Source organism: Lissotriton helveticus, chromosome 10, assembly GCF_964261635.1.
Source record: "Lissotriton helveticus chromosome 10, aLisHel1.1, whole genome shotgun sequence".
In the NCBI taxonomy this organism is placed as follows: domain Eukaryota; kingdom Metazoa; phylum Chordata; class Amphibia; order Caudata; family Salamandridae; genus Lissotriton; species Lissotriton helveticus.
Window position 1 is genome coordinate 82,382,426 of NC_136071.1, and position 18,766 is coordinate 82,401,191.

At 44.7% G+C, this 18,766-nt stretch overlaps 1 protein-coding gene across 3 annotated transcripts in view; it reads left to right on the forward strand.

The window, feature by feature from the left end:
• Window positions 1-18,766, forward strand: part of GGA2 (golgi associated, gamma adaptin ear containing, ARF binding protein 2) — a 107,086-nt gene that overhangs the window by 22,557 nt on the left and 65,763 nt on the right. For 2 of the 3 annotated variants that reach the window (XM_078664788.1, XM_078664790.1), the window contains exons 5-9: window positions 538-661; window positions 11,712-11,818; window positions 12,988-13,068; window positions 14,941-15,078; window positions 15,524-15,605. In XM_078664788.1, the coding sequence (XP_078520914.1) occupies window positions 538-661; window positions 11,712-11,818; window positions 12,988-13,068; window positions 14,941-15,078; window positions 15,524-15,605 (532 nt within the window). The remainder of the gene's footprint in view (window positions 1-537; window positions 662-11,711; window positions 11,819-12,987; window positions 13,069-14,940; window positions 15,079-15,523; window positions 15,606-18,766) is intronic. The other variant, XM_078664789.1, reaches the window with a different exon arrangement.

Sequence of the window (18,766 nt, forward strand, 5' to 3'; positions counted from 1 at the left end):
TGTAGTTATTTATTTATTGTTGGCCGGATTTATTTCTATGATTGATTTAGCATCAGTAACTAACCTTTCGGTTACTTCAGGAAGCCTCCTGGAGTGTATAGCTGGTGTAGTGACATCTTCCTGGCTGACGGTGTGGATGTCCAGTTTGAGGACATCAGGTTGGGGCTCGCGATGCACTGTGACATCATACACAGGACTGCGCATTTAAGGAGACGATTGTCTCATCATGTGGGCTTGGGGAGTTATTGACAGGCTTGAAGGCTTCTTTAACTGTGGGACATTAATTCACCTATGGAAGCATTGAAGCCTTTTAAAATGGTGGATCTATATTCACTAGTGGGGATATGCTGACGTGAATTAAAACGGGTGGCTGCTTCCAGCGCTGGTGGGGCTGAGTCCATCCACCCATGGGAAGCAGTCTGCAGGAGGCACGTTACACTGAATGAGCATTTTGGTGGGTAGATCCATTCAAGCACCGGTTAGTTCTGGCTTGACTCCTTTTGTAACTACTTTTGGACTCAACATTTTCTCTTTCAGTTTCTAGGCTCATGGTCTACAGACAGCGTGAAGGAACGGATCATAGAGATTCTATACAGTTGGACAGTTTGGTTTCCAGAAGAATCAAAAATCCAGACCGCGTATCGAACCCTGAAGAAAAATGGTCAGTTTGTATATTTTCACCATTGCATATCATTGAAATATATGTTTTTATTTTGGTTTAAAACATAAAACCAAAAGGTCTACAAAAAGATCAAATTCCAATAGGATTATCCTGCACCATTTTGAGAAATGATAAAGGGAACATAACTTTTTTTTCAATTCAATTAAACAGCTCAATAGTTACATTTGTATTGGCTTCAGTTAAGCTCATCCCAGTGGTTTCCAGTTTGATAAAACAAGGTTGATTCAACCAGAGTTGAGTGGGTGACCTGAGTCCAACCACTGTGGACAGCCAATAATGGAGGATGACTAAAAATGGAGAATGATAAAAGGCGAAGATACTCCGGCGAAGCAAATTAAAATCAAGCATTTGCAATGCAATCGGTCTCGCCTTTGGGACCTTATAAATATTTAGCCATGCAGTACATTATGATCGGTGCAGTAATATTTACTGTTGTTTAACAGGGAGGCTTTGACACTAATAGGTACATTATCAAATTATACAATGTTTATAATATTTACAAAATAGTTGCAGCGGCTGTGTTAGAGTGGAAGCCAGCGACCTAGTTAAACACATCACCATTTAAGGCCCTTAATTTTAAGTTTATGCAGCAGCCAACATATGTATCAAGTTAGTTTCAAATGCAGAAGTGCTTGAGTGATTTTTCTAGGCACACAATACTACAATTAAACCAAATACTGTTGCCTTTGTTATTGGTGCACAAGCAACAAACAGGCTTTCAGCCAAGTCAAATCTTTCTGCTGTCCTTTGTCTCTATCATAAATCATACTGAAATCCCTCAAAAAGCAGTAATCGAAAAGATTATACTTGTTGTTTTTTGGTGAGAGTATAGCACATGTCCTGTTACAGGAATAACAAAATAATGTGGTTCTAAAAATGCAAGACTGAGGCAAATTTACACATCTCAGGCAGTGTTTATATCTAATTGGCACATTATTGCATTATACAATGTTTATGATATTATTTACAAAATAGTTGCAGCGACTCTGTTAGAGTGGAAGCCAGAGACCTAGTTAAACATATCACCACTTAAGGCCCTTAATTTTAAGTTTATGTCAGCAGCCCACATTTGTATCAAGTTAGTGTCAAATGCCGTAGTGCTTGAGTGATTTTTCTATGCTCACAATACTAAATTAATTAAACCAAATACTGGGGCCTTTGTTTTTGGTTTATAACCAAAAACCAGGCTTCCAGTCAAGTTAAAGCTTTCTGCTGTCTTTTGTCTCCACCATAAATCATACTGAAATCCCTGTGTTAGGAAGCTGCATATCCGTTGTAAAAAAGATGCAGGGGTTTTCTCGGATAAATCCAGATGTCTGCAGTTGTTAGATGAAAATATTATGCTTTGGGTGCAAAGTCTGTTGTTCCACGCAGTGCATGTTTAGATCTCGCCTGGCATTAGCAGTGCGCATGCGCTGCTCTCGCCATGCAAGGGCCTTTTGGAATCAATACGGATTCCAGATGTGCACGCGGACGGACAGAAGATGTGCACGCGGAGACTGGATGCTTTACTCGCGGCGTGAGACGGACGCACTATATTTTTCACACTGGCGACAGCTTGTCTTCTCATAGCTGCCAAGGTTTCAGATTGCTATGTGTGACATTTTCTAAATTTTACTGAAATTATGAGTGACATTTCAAAGTCTATGAGTGACACTGTCGCGAGCAAAATCAAGTGATGAGACTAAACATAAATATCAGAAAATACACCCATTTGAACAACGAGAAACTCTAGGAACTTAAAACTCCTGGAAAGCACCAGAAATAAGGAGTGCAAGGCACACATTACAGCCATCCAGGACACTGTATTAGCCTTGGCTAATTGTTTAACCCTAAAATAAGTGATTACCAGCACTGCTAGTGGTGTCTGCCCCAGTTGGAGCACACTGCCTGCCGCCCAGCACCGCAGAACCAGATCTACTTATACTAGTAGGCTGTGAGTGCGGCAGTCCCAGAGCTACTAATATAAACCAGGCTCTTGACTTAAACTAAATGACGCCGGCCGTGCTGAAAGGTGACAGGCACCAGTGTGGTCACTGCACGCTGGCGCTGTCTGCACTGATTAGTGCTGCCTGGACCTCCAGTGCTATCTTAGTCCTGGGATATTTCAGGCCAATTCATTAGGAATCTATGTGCTGCCCACAGTGTCTTGAGAGATCGTGATGACGTTTTTTGGCCTGGCAGGATGTGTTTGCCTAGATGGGGAGTACATCACTCCCTGCTGCCCAGCCCCGCGGTGACGGTACGCGCTGGCGGGCTGCGGGTCACACTCACAAGGTCGTTCTGAGCTGAACCCCGGGCTCTTGGCAGTCTTCGCAATGGGCCGTGCGGTTTGTTAATACAGGCGTTAGGATTAGAAAAGCTGCGCGCTGGCGCTATGGTTAGTAAATGTTAAGTGAATCACAGTCACTTACTTACTTGGTTTTGCAGCCTCAGTGTGTAGCAAGCGTCGGCTTGGTCACGATTCTGGGCCTGGCTCGGCTACTTTCATTGCACTACAGTGTGCACTTATGCTTCCTTTGACAGCGACTATCTCGGACACCAGCGCCTCGGACGGCTCCCTTCTTTCACTTCATGTTGCATGCTGGATTATTTTAACAGAATGAATGCAGTATGCACGGAGCAGAGCTGCCATTGCCAGTATGTTTATAATGCGGATGCCGGGACATGAACAGGACACAGAGTGAGACTGCCCGACAGCATGCAGCAGGGCACAGCTCCACAAGTCAGACAGTGCAGGCCATAGAGAGAGACTGTAAGGCGCCCACCGGCACGCGCGCATCACAGGAGACAGTAGTTCCAAAATAAACTCCCCGCATTTCGGCAGGCGCAGCAGGACGTGACGTCACCCGGTGGCGCCAGCTATGCTTTATCTCATTGCCCCCCCTCACCCTGGCTGTGATGTTAGTGCCTTTGCTCAATGCCGTGCAAAAGCTGAGACGCGCAGGGACATCAATTTCATACATTCGAGCTGCTTAGCAGGACTCAGCCTACCTCAGCAGCTACAATACCAAGTCGGCAGGAGCAGCAGTGCTAGGTGCCACACTCCATAATATTACCGTTTTGCAGCGCTTCGGCGATGTTCAGGCACTATGCAAATGCGTGATAATGCATTTCAGTGCGGTGATGCAGATCACCACACTGAAATGCGTTAGAGTCTGATGTGGGATGCTTGGCAGGACTGTCTTCTCTTCGCTCCTCCCCTCCTACGAACGTGTTGTACAAAGCCATTATGGTTTTTTAAGCCTCTTTTTCACCAGAGTATTTTATTCTATTTCATTTTATTTTTATTTTTCAAAAAGGTACCATAACATCCAAAATACATGGTAACCCACTTCCAGACCGCTGTATTTCTCAACTTTTTTTCCAAAGTCGACTAACACTGTACAAAGATCGGCATCACGCAGAGACCTTCTTTCTTTTCACTCGTTCTCTAACGTTCGGGCACGCACAATGAAGCACGTTTAAATACATAACTTTCGTAGCACGGAACACTTAAAGCTCCGCAACGAAGGAAACTTTTCAGCAAAGACTTTGGTAAGCGAAACTCTTGGGGCATGTGGAAATAACACGTATCATCAGCTCTTTTTGATCTTTAATGCCATTTCTTTTTAGATTATGAAATTTAGCGCTTTACAACGACGGACACACTAGGGGCCCGATGTAGGTAGGACTCATTTACCGATTTTTATTTACCGAATTTTACCGATTCGGTAATTAAAAATCGGTAAATAAGAAGGGGGGACATGTAGGAACATCCAGATGTTCCTTTTACCGAATCGGTAAAAATCTGTATTTACCGATTCAGTAAATACCGACCGGTAATGCCCATTCATTCCTATGGGCTTTGCAGCCCATAGGAATGAATGGGCATTACCGATTCGGTATTTACCGAATCTGTAAATACCGAATTCCACAAGGGTGCAGGGGGTGTCACTTTGACACCCTCTGGCACCCCCAAAAGAGGCTCGGGTGCCATGGGGCAGGCATACCTGCCCTAAGGGCAGGTCTGCCTGTGCATGCACACATGTGCATGCACACCGGAATCGGTATTTTACCATCAAATATATTTGATGGTAAAATACAGATTCGGTTAGGGTTGTGGGACTCAGAAGAGTCCCACCTACATATCAAAATTATGGAATAGGTAAAAATACCGAATCGGTATTTTACAGATTCGGTAAATTTACCGATCGGTAAATTTACCGAATCTGTAAAATATGTGGCCCTACATACCATTTTGTGAATACCGGTCGGTAACGGCCGAAAATACAGATTTTCGGCCGTTACCGACCGACCTACATCGGGCCCTATATTCTTAATTTTGCCAAAACGGCAGGGATTCAGTATTTCAGAGGTCAGAGTCTGTATTTTTGCATATCATTACTGGCAGTAGGTCACGATCGTGGCAGATAACTCGCATGCACTTTCTATTCACCGATATCGGTTGTGCACTTTCTCTGTTCGGTATCGGTTTGGCAACCAACCCGGGTGTCATCTGTCTTTCATGTGCTTTTCAGTTGCATGTTGGGAGATGGAGTTCCTCTACATAGAGTCAGTCAAATGTCAGCTTCTCAGCAATCTAATACACTCTGTGGTATATGTTGGGAATGGGATAGTGGTACTTCCCCTTTTACCCACTTCTTGTCCTTTGTTCTCGCCCTATAGTCATAGATTTACGGACCAGTTTGTCACAAGCAGTATAGCAGAATTTTAAGCACCAATATTCCTGTTCATGTTAGACTGAGTTTCTTGGCCACTCCAGAAACACATCCCTGGTACCCCACTCTGTAAGCAGTGAGAGATTTACCTCATTGTGGTGAGGAGTAACTATGACATATGAGAGATAAATGGGAGGGAATACCCCCAATGTTGATGGGGTGTAACAAAATGGGCTTCTCTAAGATAAAAAGTATTTTCACTTGGCAGAAACAAACGAAAATGTAATTTGGTGGTAACGTGCTTGAGCCTGACACTCCTATTTGCAGCAGTAGAATTGCTACATTTACACAGTGGTTGCTGATTTTCTAGACCTCTGCACAAATTATTTTAGACTTCTAAACAAGTCAGAAATGTGTTCCAAACGCAGGGATAATCTGACAGGGACAAAAATTCGACATTTTCAATTGCTTTTTTGTGTGTAAGGCATGTTATCACCCTTTAAAAGAAAAAATCTCTGCTATTATAGCAGAGTGCTGCTTGGTGGAGCAATTGTGAAACTCCTCGTTTTTACCTGCATTTTTATTTTGAATCTTACATTTTGTTTTAAATACAATTGTATCTATGTTGGGGCAATTGTAAGTAAGTAAATTAAATGTTTTTTTAGTCAATAAAGCCCTGAGCACTTTACACAATCTGCAAAACTCCTCAGTTTAAAAAAAAATCTGCATTCTTTTCTTTGAATCTGGCATCTTAAAAAAATTAGCTCCAGCTATTTTGGACAAAAACAATGGTTCTGTCGGGCGTACAAACTATTTCTTATGCAAACAAATATTTGTTATTTTCTGCAAACTTCAAAGAATGGTATCTAAGCTGTTTTTGACATATGGAACAAATAACAATGCAAATTGGTGAGTAGTACGTTATTTTATATAAATTAGAGCATTTATAAGTACTCACACATTTGTAAACAAGGCTGTCAACTCAAGGTGAATCTTACGGTGATGTGCGCTAAAGTGACATTGGTGCTCAGTGATAGAACTTAGTGCGTATATTATATACAGGGTGATTAACATATGTTCAGGGAAAAGAAGGGCAGAATATAATGAGAAACACAATGACTCTGTTGCTTTTTACAAATTAGTCATTCAATTGCACGCAGAGCCTTGGAAAATCAGGCCCATAGGGAATCGTTGACGTTTCAACCCAATCTATACTCAATTCAGCAGTCAAGGCAGGTCGTCACCAGGACAAGGGTGGGGAGTAGGGGATGACAGCCCTCAGTAAACCAGAGTTAATCCTGTTCAGTCGGTCATCTTTAAAAACGAACAATCCAAGTGGTTCGATCAAATGTAATCTTGGCGCTGGCTTGGGGAATCAAGCTTGGTTTTGCTGCCGGCGTGAAGAATCTGAAGTAATTCCTTCCAGATAGCATGAGTCCTGTGTCAACTCTGCCGAGGACTCATGCCTGGCTTCGCCTCGCCGCTTTGAATCCCCGATCGCTATCTGCAGTTGAAAGGAAATAGAGAAAAACAGGCAGTTGTAGAACTCCAGAGGAAAGTGACAAAGCCAATAGGTCTCGCCTATGCAAGAGCTATTGACTTTGCCAGTATTTTTTAGCCATGTTGCCCACCAGCGTGGCTACTGTTCAGAATGGTTAAACGTTAGTGGGGTAAAAGAAAGTGGAGTGGAGTGTCTTAAAGTGGAGTAGAGTGGAGTGTTATGGAGTGATGTGGAGTGGCTTAGAGTAGAGTGGCACGGAGTGAGTGTCATGTAGGGAGGGAGTAGAGTGTCGTAGAGTGAAGGGTGTAGAGTGGAGTAGAGCTGAGTGGTGTAGAGAGTCAGAATGGAGTAGAGTGTCATGGAGTGGTGTAGAGTGGAGTGTCATAGAGGGTATTGCGTAGAGTGGAGTAGAGGGTTGTAGAGTAGAGTGGCATAAAGTAGAGTAAATTGTAGTAGAGTGGAGTGGCATAGAGTGGAGCAGTGTATGATAGTGGAATGGCATAGATTGGAGCAGAGTGTTGTAGAGGCAAATGTACTAGAAAAGAGTGGAGTGTCATAGAGTAGAGTGGTGTAGAGTGGCATAGAGGGAGTTGCATAGAGCGTCGTAGAGTGGAGAAGTGTGGTAGAATGGCATATAGTGGAGTAGAGTGTTGTGGAGCGGAGTAGAACATCATAGAGTGGTGTATTGTAGAGTGTAGTGATGTAGACTGTAGTGTTATATAATTTGGAGTAGAGTAAAGGGGCATAAAGTACAATGGTGCAGAGTAGATTGGTGTAGAGTGCAGTGGCATAGAGTGCATTGGCTTTGAGTAAAGTAGAGTGAAGTGATGTAGATTGCAGTGGCGTAGAGTAGATTCTTTCAGAGTAGAGTGAAGTAGGGTAGAGTGGAGTGGTGCAGGCTGGAGTGCAGAGGTGTAGAGTAGAGTGGCATACAGAATGGTGCAGAATAGATTACAGTGGTGTGGAGTGTAGTAGAGTAGCGCAGAGGTGAGCGGTGCACAGTAGAGTGCAGTAGCATAGAGTAGTGTGGTGCAGAGAGCAGTGGTGTAAGGTACAGTGGTGCAGAGTACAATAGAGTGGAGTAGAGTGCAGTGACAGAGCACAATGGTGTAGAGTGGCGCAGCATGTAGTGGCATAGTGTGCAGTGGTGTTGAGTTCAGTGGCTGAGAGTACAAACTTGCAGAGTGGAGTAGAGTGGCCCAGAGTAAAACAGAATGGCGTACAGTGCATTGGCATTGAGCGCAATGTTGTACAGCGGCATAGTTTGCAGTGGCGAAGTATTCAGTGGCATAGAATGCAGTGGTTCATAGAGTGGCATTGAGTTCAGTGGTTGGGAGTGCAGTCTTGCAGAGTAGAGTGACACAGAGTAGAGTGGCATAGAGTAGAATAGAAAGGCACAGTGTGCTGTGCGTAGAGTGTAGCAGAGTAGAATATAGTGGCGTAGACTGCAGTTGTGCAAAGTGGTTGGCGTAGAGTGCATTGATTTTGAGTAAAGTGGTGTTGAGTGCATTGGTATAGAGTGCAGTGGTTTTGAGTAGAGTGGCATTGAGGGTAGTGGCATAGAGCAGAGTGGTGCAGAGTAGAGAGGCAAAGCTTAGAGTGCAGTGGTGCAGAGTGGCATAGTATGGCTCAGACTGCAGTGGCATAGAGTCCAGTGCCGTATCGTAGATTGTTTGAGAGTAGAGTAAATTTGCGTAAAGTGGAGTGTTGCAGGGTAGGGTGCAGTAGCATAGAGTAGTGGCGTAGAGTGCTGCAGAGTAGAGCAGAGTGGCGTAGAGTGCAGTGGCTTAAAGTGGAGTGGCACAGAGTGGAGTGGAGTAGAGCAGATTGTGTCAGAGTAGAGTGAGGTGGCCTAGAGTGGAGTGGCGCAGGCTTCAGTGCAGTGGCATGGAGTAGTGGCGTAGAGTGCTGCAGAGTAGAGCAGAGTGGCGTAGAGTGCAGTGGCTTAAAGTGGAGCGGCACAGAGTGGAGTGGAGTAGAGCAGATTGTGTCAGAGTAGAGTGAGGTGGCCTAGAGTGGAGTGGCGCAGGCTTCAGTGCAGTGGCATGGAGTAGTGGTATAGAGTTCAGTGGCATAGAGTACAGTGGCTTAGAGTGCAGTGTTGCAGAGTAAAGTGGGTGGAGTGGTGCAGAGTAGCGTGGAGTGGCAGAGACTGGACTGGTTAATAGTGCAGTTGGGAAGAGTGCAGTAGTGCATTACACAGTGGGCTAGGCTACACTGGCACATAGTAGAGTGGTGCAGAGTAGAGCTGAGAGGCATAGAGTAAAGTGGCATAGAGTGTTGCACTAGACCCCAGTACTAAAGCCGGCCCTGGTGGTAAGGCTGTTGCTGTTTCAGTGGAACATGTTTACCTATTTAATTTTGTACAACATCCACATCCACCTTATAGTATAAAAACTGTTTTGACAAAGGCAGGATGTTAAAGACTCTAGCGTAAATAATGTAGTCGGTTTCCAAACTCCGGTTTGTAGTTTTACGGAAAGAAATTATCTGTGTTGTCTAGGTTTTTATGGCACGGTTCTACTGCATATATTGCACATACTGAAGCTATTACTCATTAAGTGTATTGTGTAGGCTACACCTTTTGGATTGCCAATGAGTGTTTTTATTAAAAGGGTTTGGTACCTGATTTGCTGACTGTAAACAGAAAGTTCATTAGACATTCACGAGAGAGTCACATTAAGCAAAAGTCAACAGTGTTTCGATAGAAGAACCTCAACATGTATATTTGTTCAGCACCACCATGGAATGTGCCTGCTCCTCCTCCCTCAAAGCCTGTTTTAAGGGTTGTGTTGCAGCCACATAAACTGGAGCGTAGGCGGGGCACGAGCAGGCTCCATGGGAAGCGTAAGCATATATTTAACAAGGACCCCCTGAGTACACGGAAATGCAGTTCCTAGACCAGGGACAAATAAGCAATTGATATGTACCAATCTAGGCAACAGACAAATTAGGAATTAGAAGGGAACTGAGCTACAACGTTGATTATTGCTAAAAAATTCACAGTTTATTCAGAATTGACAAAACACAAACAATTTCACATTTCAAAATAAATATCAGCAACAACAAATATTACACAATAAAAAAATTCAGAACATCGTCTAAAAAAGATCCAATTGTTTATATGGATACATGTAAGGTCAAAAAAGAGAGTGTGGCAAGTTATTTCTCTACGCGCGTTTCGGCGAGCCAGCGCCTTCTTCTGGAGCAGCCACGAAAATTTATAAAAACAGGGGATAATGTATAGAGCACGATGGTCGAATCTGGTTCTAAGTGAAAAGTTACACTCTCCCGGTTTCTGGAGATAACACTCTATTTCAATTTAGGTCCTGGGTAGATTTCCAAGTTCAGTTTTTGCTATTTGATGCTTTTAGGTCATAGTCTTTTGGTTTTATATTTCCTGAACAATTTAATAGAATATCATTTAAACCCGCCGACCGGAATCAAAGAAGGAATCAAGAGATTGCTTGGTTACTTGATATTACGGTAATGTAATCCTCGTGATGTGGGGATCTTGTTAAAGGTGATTTCCTTAATGATTTATTTCCAATAGGGTTGATAGAGTAAGATTAAAATAACTCCCTGTCCAATTGAAATTAACAGGGCTCTCGGTATCCGGCGGCGGGATGCGGGGTTTCTGCAGTCTCGTCAGGATCGATATGGCACGGTTCTACTGCATATGTTGCACATACTGAAGCTATTACTCATTAAGTGTATTGTGTAGGCTACACCTTTTGGATTGCCAATGAGTGTTTTTATTAAAAGGGTTTGGTACCTGATTTGCTGACTGTAAACAGAAAGTTCATTAGACATTCACGAGAGAGTCACATTAAGCAAAAGTCAACAGTGTTTCGATAGAAGAACCTCAACATGTATATTTGTTCAGCACCACCATGGAATGTGCCTGCTCCTCCTCCCTCAAAGCCTGTTTTAAGGGTTGTGTTGCAGCCACATAAACTGGAGCGTAGGCGGGGCACGAGCAGGCTCCATGGGAAGCGTAATCTGCCTTCCTCTTGCTTTCCTATAAACACTCTTCCTTCGAAGTCACAGAAAGAAAACACCACGCACCCTCCGAAAATGAGCCTGACATTTGACCTTTGTGTTCTAAAATGCACAGCAAATTTGAAGAGATAAGAATAAGATTTAAAGGCCTGTTTACAGAAAGTGAAATCTCGGAAGGATATAGTAAACAAGGTTTGGGCAAGGGGAGGGACAAACTCAAGCTGGACAGCCTAAAACAAATAGAGCCAGCAAATAGAAAGCAAGGAAATGTGAGTTACAAACGACGAAGCCAATGGTAAGCAATGGGTGGGGTGCATTCGCAGGAAAGCTTTCTGAATGTCCCCAAGATGTCTTCAGCAGACCAGAGAGCTGCGCTGTTTGATAGGCTTCGACCTAAAAATGCCAGGAGATGGACCAGAAGCAGGGCAGTACAACAACTGTGCAGAGGACAGTGGTGGAGTTCAAAAATGATGCAGAAAACCTAGGAGAGAAAAACCTTCTGTGGAGAGACCTTTGGAAGGGGGCAGAAGGTACAAGGATTACTTCTGAACAGATTCAAACAGGTACAGACTGGCAAAGGAAACAGGAAGAAGAAACCCAGTTGAGGAGAAACTAAAGAGTGGGAGAGACAGGGGCAGGTAGAATGAGAAAAGCAGAGCAAAGAGGGGTAGACAAGTAGAGACAAAGATAACTAGTGGGGTAGAGAGCATGGGGGCTGGGCATATAGAAGGAGTACCAGGGTAAGCAGGAACCAACATTAATAAAAAAAAGAAGTAGGATGTGTGTCGATTTCTAGTGTGCTTGTTGTGCAAAACAGAAAGTTTAATGGTTATAGATCTTTGGTTTCCACTTTTTTGGATTTTAGGCATTATAAAAAAAGATCCCAAGTTACCCAGAGACAAGTTATTGCCACCACCATCGCCACGACCGAAGGATTCCATTTTTGATGATGAAGAGAAGTCTCAGGTGAATGTGTGTACTCTCCCTCATTATCTTTGAGGACTTGTTTCAACTAATGCTTGCTTTTCGATGTATGCCTGTCCTTGTGGGTATTCATTGCTTACATATGTTTGCCATGTGACGCCGTGACAAGAGAACACCCTCTGTCTAGCTCCAGGCTTCCTTTTTAATAAATCATTGATTTGTGGTGTATTAATCTATTTTGGTACATGGAGGCAAATAAAACTACAAGAACCAGAATGGACCAATTTCGCCAGTAATAGCCCAAAAATGAATGCATGATGAATGCAAGAATATGGCAAACCACTTTTGCATCCTGTTTCCATTTTTGATCATAGGCAGTGCTTAATATGAGCCGGTGAGGCCCATCGGCACACATTTTTGGGGACCACCACTTTCCCCCATAAGACTTTCCTCCAGAGAAGAGAAAAACACACAAAGAAGATAGAAGGAGGCAGAGAAAGATGGAATGTGCTAGGCCTAGGTCTGATGATGCCCTAATGCAGGACCTGTGTGAACAAGGGGGACTGATCTACCTGAGAAGAGACCGTGCATTGTGCCTGCCAGGGGCAGTGATCCTAATGTTCTGACATCCCACCGCGCAGCCAGGGCACAACTCCAATCCCCACTTCTAAGAGTCACCATACTACCTCACTTTACCAATCCTGTGCCGGGTTCCACATTCTGAGCCTGTGGTCTAAAGTCAGAATTACCAGTCACAGGCCTTAGAGTCTATGCTCTGGTGCCACTCTCAGGAGTCAGGAACCATGCTCCCATCTGCATCACTTATAGAGGTCCCAACCCTACTACTAGACCTGGACCACGTGTCAACTCCTAACCCTAGGCCAGCGCGCCTATTTCCAATCACAGGTTCTGGGTCCATTTTCTGATTTCTTTTCCAAAATGTGACAGTATTTAATTAAAATACTCTGGGCCTGGGTACATGTTGGGTGATCAACATCTTTCCGTCACCTGGCCCCATCTTGCATTGCCCCCCTCTCATTTACTGCTTGCGAAGAGCAGCTACAATGGCAATTGGCCCAGATGTGTGTTCGACCAGAATTTTCTTTATGTGTGTTTACTCTGGTTGTTCAGACTATTTACAGACAGGCATTGAGCCAAAGATGTTAGTGTTCAACGGTTATGTCTTGTACTAAAGTGCCACAAATCTTGTTTTTCAGCTATTGGCGAGACTTCTGAAGAGCAACCACCCCGAAGACCTGAAGGCAGCGAATAGGCTGATCAAGACTCTAATTAAGGAGGTAAAATCTAAGGTGGGGGTGGAAGGTGCAGATGACACAGAAAGGGGAGGGGGAATCAGGACAAGAGCCTGAAATGGAGAGCCAGGAAGAGGAACCTGCAGACAGTGTGAGCAGAGGTGTCCATAGAAAGGGGCAGAGAGCAATGAGGTCTGCATGCAGTCTGGGGAGAGAGGGCCAGAGGAAGGGGTGGAAAGCAATGAAGCTTGCATGCAGTCTGGGGAGAGAGTGCCAGAGGAAGGGGCAGAAAGTAATGAGGTCTACTTGCAGAGGAGAGTGGGACACAGGAAGGGTGAGGCAGAAAAAAAGACCTGCTGGAGTGATAGGAGATATGACCTCTGATGTGGATATGGAGAGCCAAGAAGAGAAACCTCCATGCAGTGAGAAAATGGATGACCTCATGAAGGGGGGAACAAAAACAAATAGACCTGCACATAATGAGAGGAGTAGGTACCCCAGGAATGGGGTGTCTGGAAAAACGACCCAAGGGCAGTGAGAGAAGAGATGTCCACAAGAAGGGGAGGCTGGAAAATACCCCCACATTCCATGACAGGGAGGAGAAATTTCTGCAGAAAGAGCAAGCAAGATCAAAACAAACTTTCATTCAGTGACAAGAGAGAGGGACACAGGAGGTAGGAGCCAGAAAAAGCCTTGCATGCACTGCCTTCGTGAACTGGGTAGAAGAAAGAGCAAACTGAGAGAGGACATGCGAGAAATGAGAGCAGAGAGCTAAGCTCAGGAGTCAAGAAAATATTGACTTGTTCGTCTGAGGACAGGTTTTTGCAGAATAAGGCAACAGAAGGGCACAGAACCGCTCTAAAGCCCTCAGTAAAGCGGGATGGCTCATTGAGGGTGATGGATGAAAGTTGGACATATTGGACAACTCGCAAGGGGCGGGCGAGAGAACTGCACCGATGCAAGCGTTGAAGGACCACAGTTGATGATGAGGTTCAATAATGTCCTACTAACTCTGGAACATGTGTAGGTGAAGCCTGTGCCTTTGTAAGCTGGTCTTGCAGGTGCCAGGGCTGCATCTAGTTCCACATCCTGTACACCTCTAAATTCAGCATGACTGTGCTGTGTAAAAGGAAGAAAGGACGGGGGCTTGGCCACCACGCCTAGGTGTCTACACTTTATTTTAACCAACAAAATGTATTTTAAATGGCTGATGGCGCAAAATGGCAGGATCACCAGAGTTGCATCGTCTCTACAGCCTTCATCTCACAATGACATCCTAAAGCTTCATACTGTTTAATAGGATGCTGATCCCTAGTGTTAATTCCAACCCTCTTTCACCTTGACACCCATAGGTAGAATGCTTATTGATAAGAGGATGTTTCAATTTTTAGTTCTCAGTCTTGGATGACCGCTTTCTTCCACAAAACCAAGGCAGTCCTGTCCAATAAGCAGTGTGGCCCATACATTAAAACAACCGCTCCTGTTAGGCGTTGATGCAACGCAGGGACCACAGAACATCCATCCACAACTCAAATTCGGTGAAATGTCTCCAAAATTATTTGTCATCGGCTAGGTCTTTCTCAAGGAAGGGTTTTGAGCAACCATAGCCCAGACGTCCATGCTGCCTCCTCCACACATGTTTTGCAACAATGCAGTGTGACCTCTTGGTCTCCTGCTTAACAAAAGCTTCTCTTCTGGAGGAACTCTTGTTGGTAATCTCTCAACTTATGGCAGTGGCATATGCGGCACACATGGATCGGATGAGTGGCGAAGCTTACTCCGCTGCACTCCTTTGTCACCTTGGTTATTCATCCACCTTCTTGACCAGCAGTGGTTGCTCTCGTTGCTTTCTGCAGGTTTATTTCGGTATTAACAGGTTGAAACTGCAGGAGTACTGATTTCTGTCTGCCTTCACAGGAACAGGAGAAGAATGAGAAGCACTCCAGACGGGTGGCTGCCATCAACGACGTACATAGGCAGACAACGCTGCTGGCCGATATGGTCAGCAAGTGCCAGAAGGGATGCATCTCGCCACGCGACCGCCAAGAAATGCAGGTAAGGGACTAGGGCGTGGCGTGCTCTGGTGATGTTAAGTGACAGCACCTCTCTCCGCTATCAGCACCACTGCAGCTAGGTCTCGCATAATTACCTAGCCCTTCCTACTATTTCAGGTCTTATTTTGGAGCAGAAAATTCAGAGTATTTTCCTGTGTTGATGGCATGTGCTTGGAGACTTTTCTTGAGAGGTGCTGCCTAGTGTTCTTCTGTTGGATATATTATGCTGATGGGGATTCTCTGCTGTGGAGAGTTGTGTTGGTAGTTTCTAAAGCAGTGGGATAGTACTGTGAGAGAAAGAGAGAGAGTATGTGTATGTGTTTGTGTGTATGTGTGAGATCACTTTGAGACTCACCGCTGAAGCCTCTCTTAGTTCTGCATCTTTATTCCCTTTTTGGGCGTAAATACCTGTATTGACCAGCATCTGTTGTTCTCTCCCTGGCCAGAACCTGTACGAGCGCTGTGAGAAGCTGCGGCCGACCCTCTTCCGCCTGGCAAGCGACACGCTGGATAATGATGAGGCTTTGGGTATGTCATGCACCTTAACTTTGAATTTTCCCCATAATTGAAATCCCATTTTTTTGGGAAGACAGGCAAAATGTAAGCTCAATGCCTTGCAAACTGCCTGTTGAGGGCCGCGTCGGCTCGCCTTGGTGGGTTGTGTCGGAAGTCGCTCACCATATCACTGATCCTAAAAGAGAAGTCTTTAGCTTATCTTTTTTCATATTTCTCTTTCACATTTAACACATTAAGATGTTAGCTTTGATGGACCTGTGTGTGGTGAAGGCAAACATCACATGAGAGATGTGGTAAGACTTTGTGGTTAATGTTCAGGGGCTGTCTTTCTCTGCAAAGTGCGAGGCTTAAAATGGTTTGGTCATGTACTAACAAAGTAGTTAGTCGTCACTGAATACAGGGACCAGCTTTAATAAGATCCATTTTCCCTTTTCCATAAGTCACGGGATTCGGCCGATCCCTGCCATCTTAGCCGAAGTCATGTTCCTTGTTGCTCGCTGCAGACCTCCCTGTGTTTTCGCGGAGCAGTAGAGTCTGGACGAGTAGCACAAACTGTTTGATGTCACAAGAATTGGAGGCCTGGTATTGGTTTATTCAGATATTATGTACAATGGAAACACTATAGATACTTACTTTGGTCATGCTGTGCTCTGCAAGAGTGTCTGGGAGTAAAGAAAGCAAAAAGGCGAAGAGTGATAAGGTCCTGATGCCACAGTGGGTCATATGAGTCTTTTGGTAGAGCTCTAGTGATTGGTTTGACGGATTCCTTGTGTCCATGACAATCCCAATGTCCACTCTAAGCTCCAGAAGCCGCACAGACCAGTGACCTGTCTATGATGGGTCTGGACCATCTCATGGAGTGTGGTCATAAGACCCCACCACAAGGGGCCTAACACTGCACTGATATTTGCAAATTCTGTATGTGGAATGCACTTATCAGACGAGCTTATAACCTCTCAAATGTTCTATGAAAGTATAATTGTTTATGTTACTTTAACTAAATATAATTCATTAAATGAATTTATTATTTAAGTAGATCTGATATTATGTTCAATGTTTACATACCATTCATTCTATTGATAAGTTATTCATGGAGATCCCCTCACCACAGAGCACTTTAATTACATTGTAGTGTTTTAGTTCCTTAGGCCTAGGCTTGTGCTTTGTTCATTCACACTCTCCTTCCACTGGCTCAGTGTAATAAAATGCCTGTGATTTGATGCATACGCGGTCTGTAAGCGTGCTGTTACTAAGATTCAACGCTCAACGTACAAAGCCCAGATTACTCTGCTGAGGGATATTGTTTACATTGCAGTCTAGCTCTGAACAGGCAGAATCTTGGCTCCCTTGGCGGGCCAAGCTTTAAGCCTCTGCCAGTGCACTGAGGCGGATATGCCACGCGCCACACACAGTGCACAGCCAGGAGATGCTCACGCTTCCTGACCCTGCCACACCAGAGAACCACAACCCACATCCCTGATGTGAAAAGATGTAGGGGCCCCTGTATTCTCAGTTAACCCCCCCCCCCTCCAGTGATCTGCTCATGATGCTACAAAGCTGCCCCTCAACAGAGAGAGTGGTTTTTAGCAAGGTCTACGCCTGGTCATTGGGGGTCTAACATAGTGGCGGCTCCTCTGCTCAGGCAAAGGAGTGGCGCCCCACTTGCAAAAAGGAAAAATAAAATAATAGTAAACGCAATGTTATTGTTATTTTATTTTTTCCTAACTATGCCAGTTTGGTTTTTAGTACTGGGCATGGCGGGTTATGCAGTCTCATGGGGAGGAGTGGTTGATACACTATAAGTGCGCATAACGGTTTGGCCGGCTGTCTTCGTCCGGCCAAACCGTCATTCGCACTTTAGCATTTCTCCACACGGCTCTGTTGTACAGCTGAGTGAAGAACTGTTGCAGGCTCCCGGTACCTGTCTGAGCGGCGAACCAGGATGCTCAGACCAATCACGATGCTGCTGTCATGCTGGTGAGAGCAGAGTCGTGATTGGCTAGGGGAGTCTGGGAGCCTGTGTGCTTCCATACATAGTGGAGAGAAGAAGGACATAGGAGAGGCGTCGACCAGCCGGTAAGTGAATTTTGTTTCCTACCTCCCGGCCCCTCACCATAGCCATACTAATCAGTAGCAGCCGCCACTGGTCTAACACTTCTTATTCTTACTAAGAACGATCTGGCACTACTCTATCGGATATTTAAAAAAATACCATTATCGTTCGATAACTTTATTTCGGCCACTGAGGACCATAAAAGTGCAGAATAAAATGCATACATACAGGATAAGATAATAAATAGAAAATACATTAAAATTATGGAAAATGCAGATTAAAATTACAATTCTATATTAGGCTAAGAATAGATTAAACATGTGTAATTTCATCGAACATAAACATCATAGTAAAAAGGGTGGGAGCTACTGGCCAGTGGCTGCAATAATCAAATTCCTACGTCTGTGCCACATGGCGTTCAAAAAGCATGAAACTGCAAAAACGATGGGCGGATAAGTGTCATATTTAAGCACTCGAAAAGCTTGAGCACACTGGCGGAAACCTAGGTTCCAACAAATTGCTACCATTATCAATATATCGCGATGAATGAGACAGCGCCCTAGCGGAGAGCATGGCACTATCACTCTTGCCAACTCTACCTGCATTGTGGCGGGTGGAGAGACATATGCCAGCTGTGTGGCTATGAAGGAGGATGACCAGGGCATAGTAAGGAGCCAACCGAAGCCGCCCTGGGTCGAGCTGATTAGTGATGTGATAGGTGAGTGAGGTAGACCGTGAAGCTACCGTAAGGAAGAGACGGCATCCTCAGTGACGGTGAGAGGTAGGGCCAGTCACATGGAGCCAGGGCTGGCTTCAGGGCGGGGTGACCTGGGCAGCCGCACCTGGCTCTGACCCTAGGGGGGTGGCGCTGTGTTTAGAAATAACTTACATGTTTAAAATACCCTGCTGCAGAGTTCCTTGTTTGAACAGCAGTTTTCAGGCAACAATAAAAATGTCAAGATAAACCTGATGATTAATGTTCCTGCTGGAGAGAGATCAGGAAGTTGATATTTTGTCTAGTGGAAGTTATGAATCTAAGTACAGTAGTGCAGCGGGTTAGCATGCCTGCTGTAAAGAACGTGCACTACACAGATCACAAAAATAGATAGCTCAGTGGGTT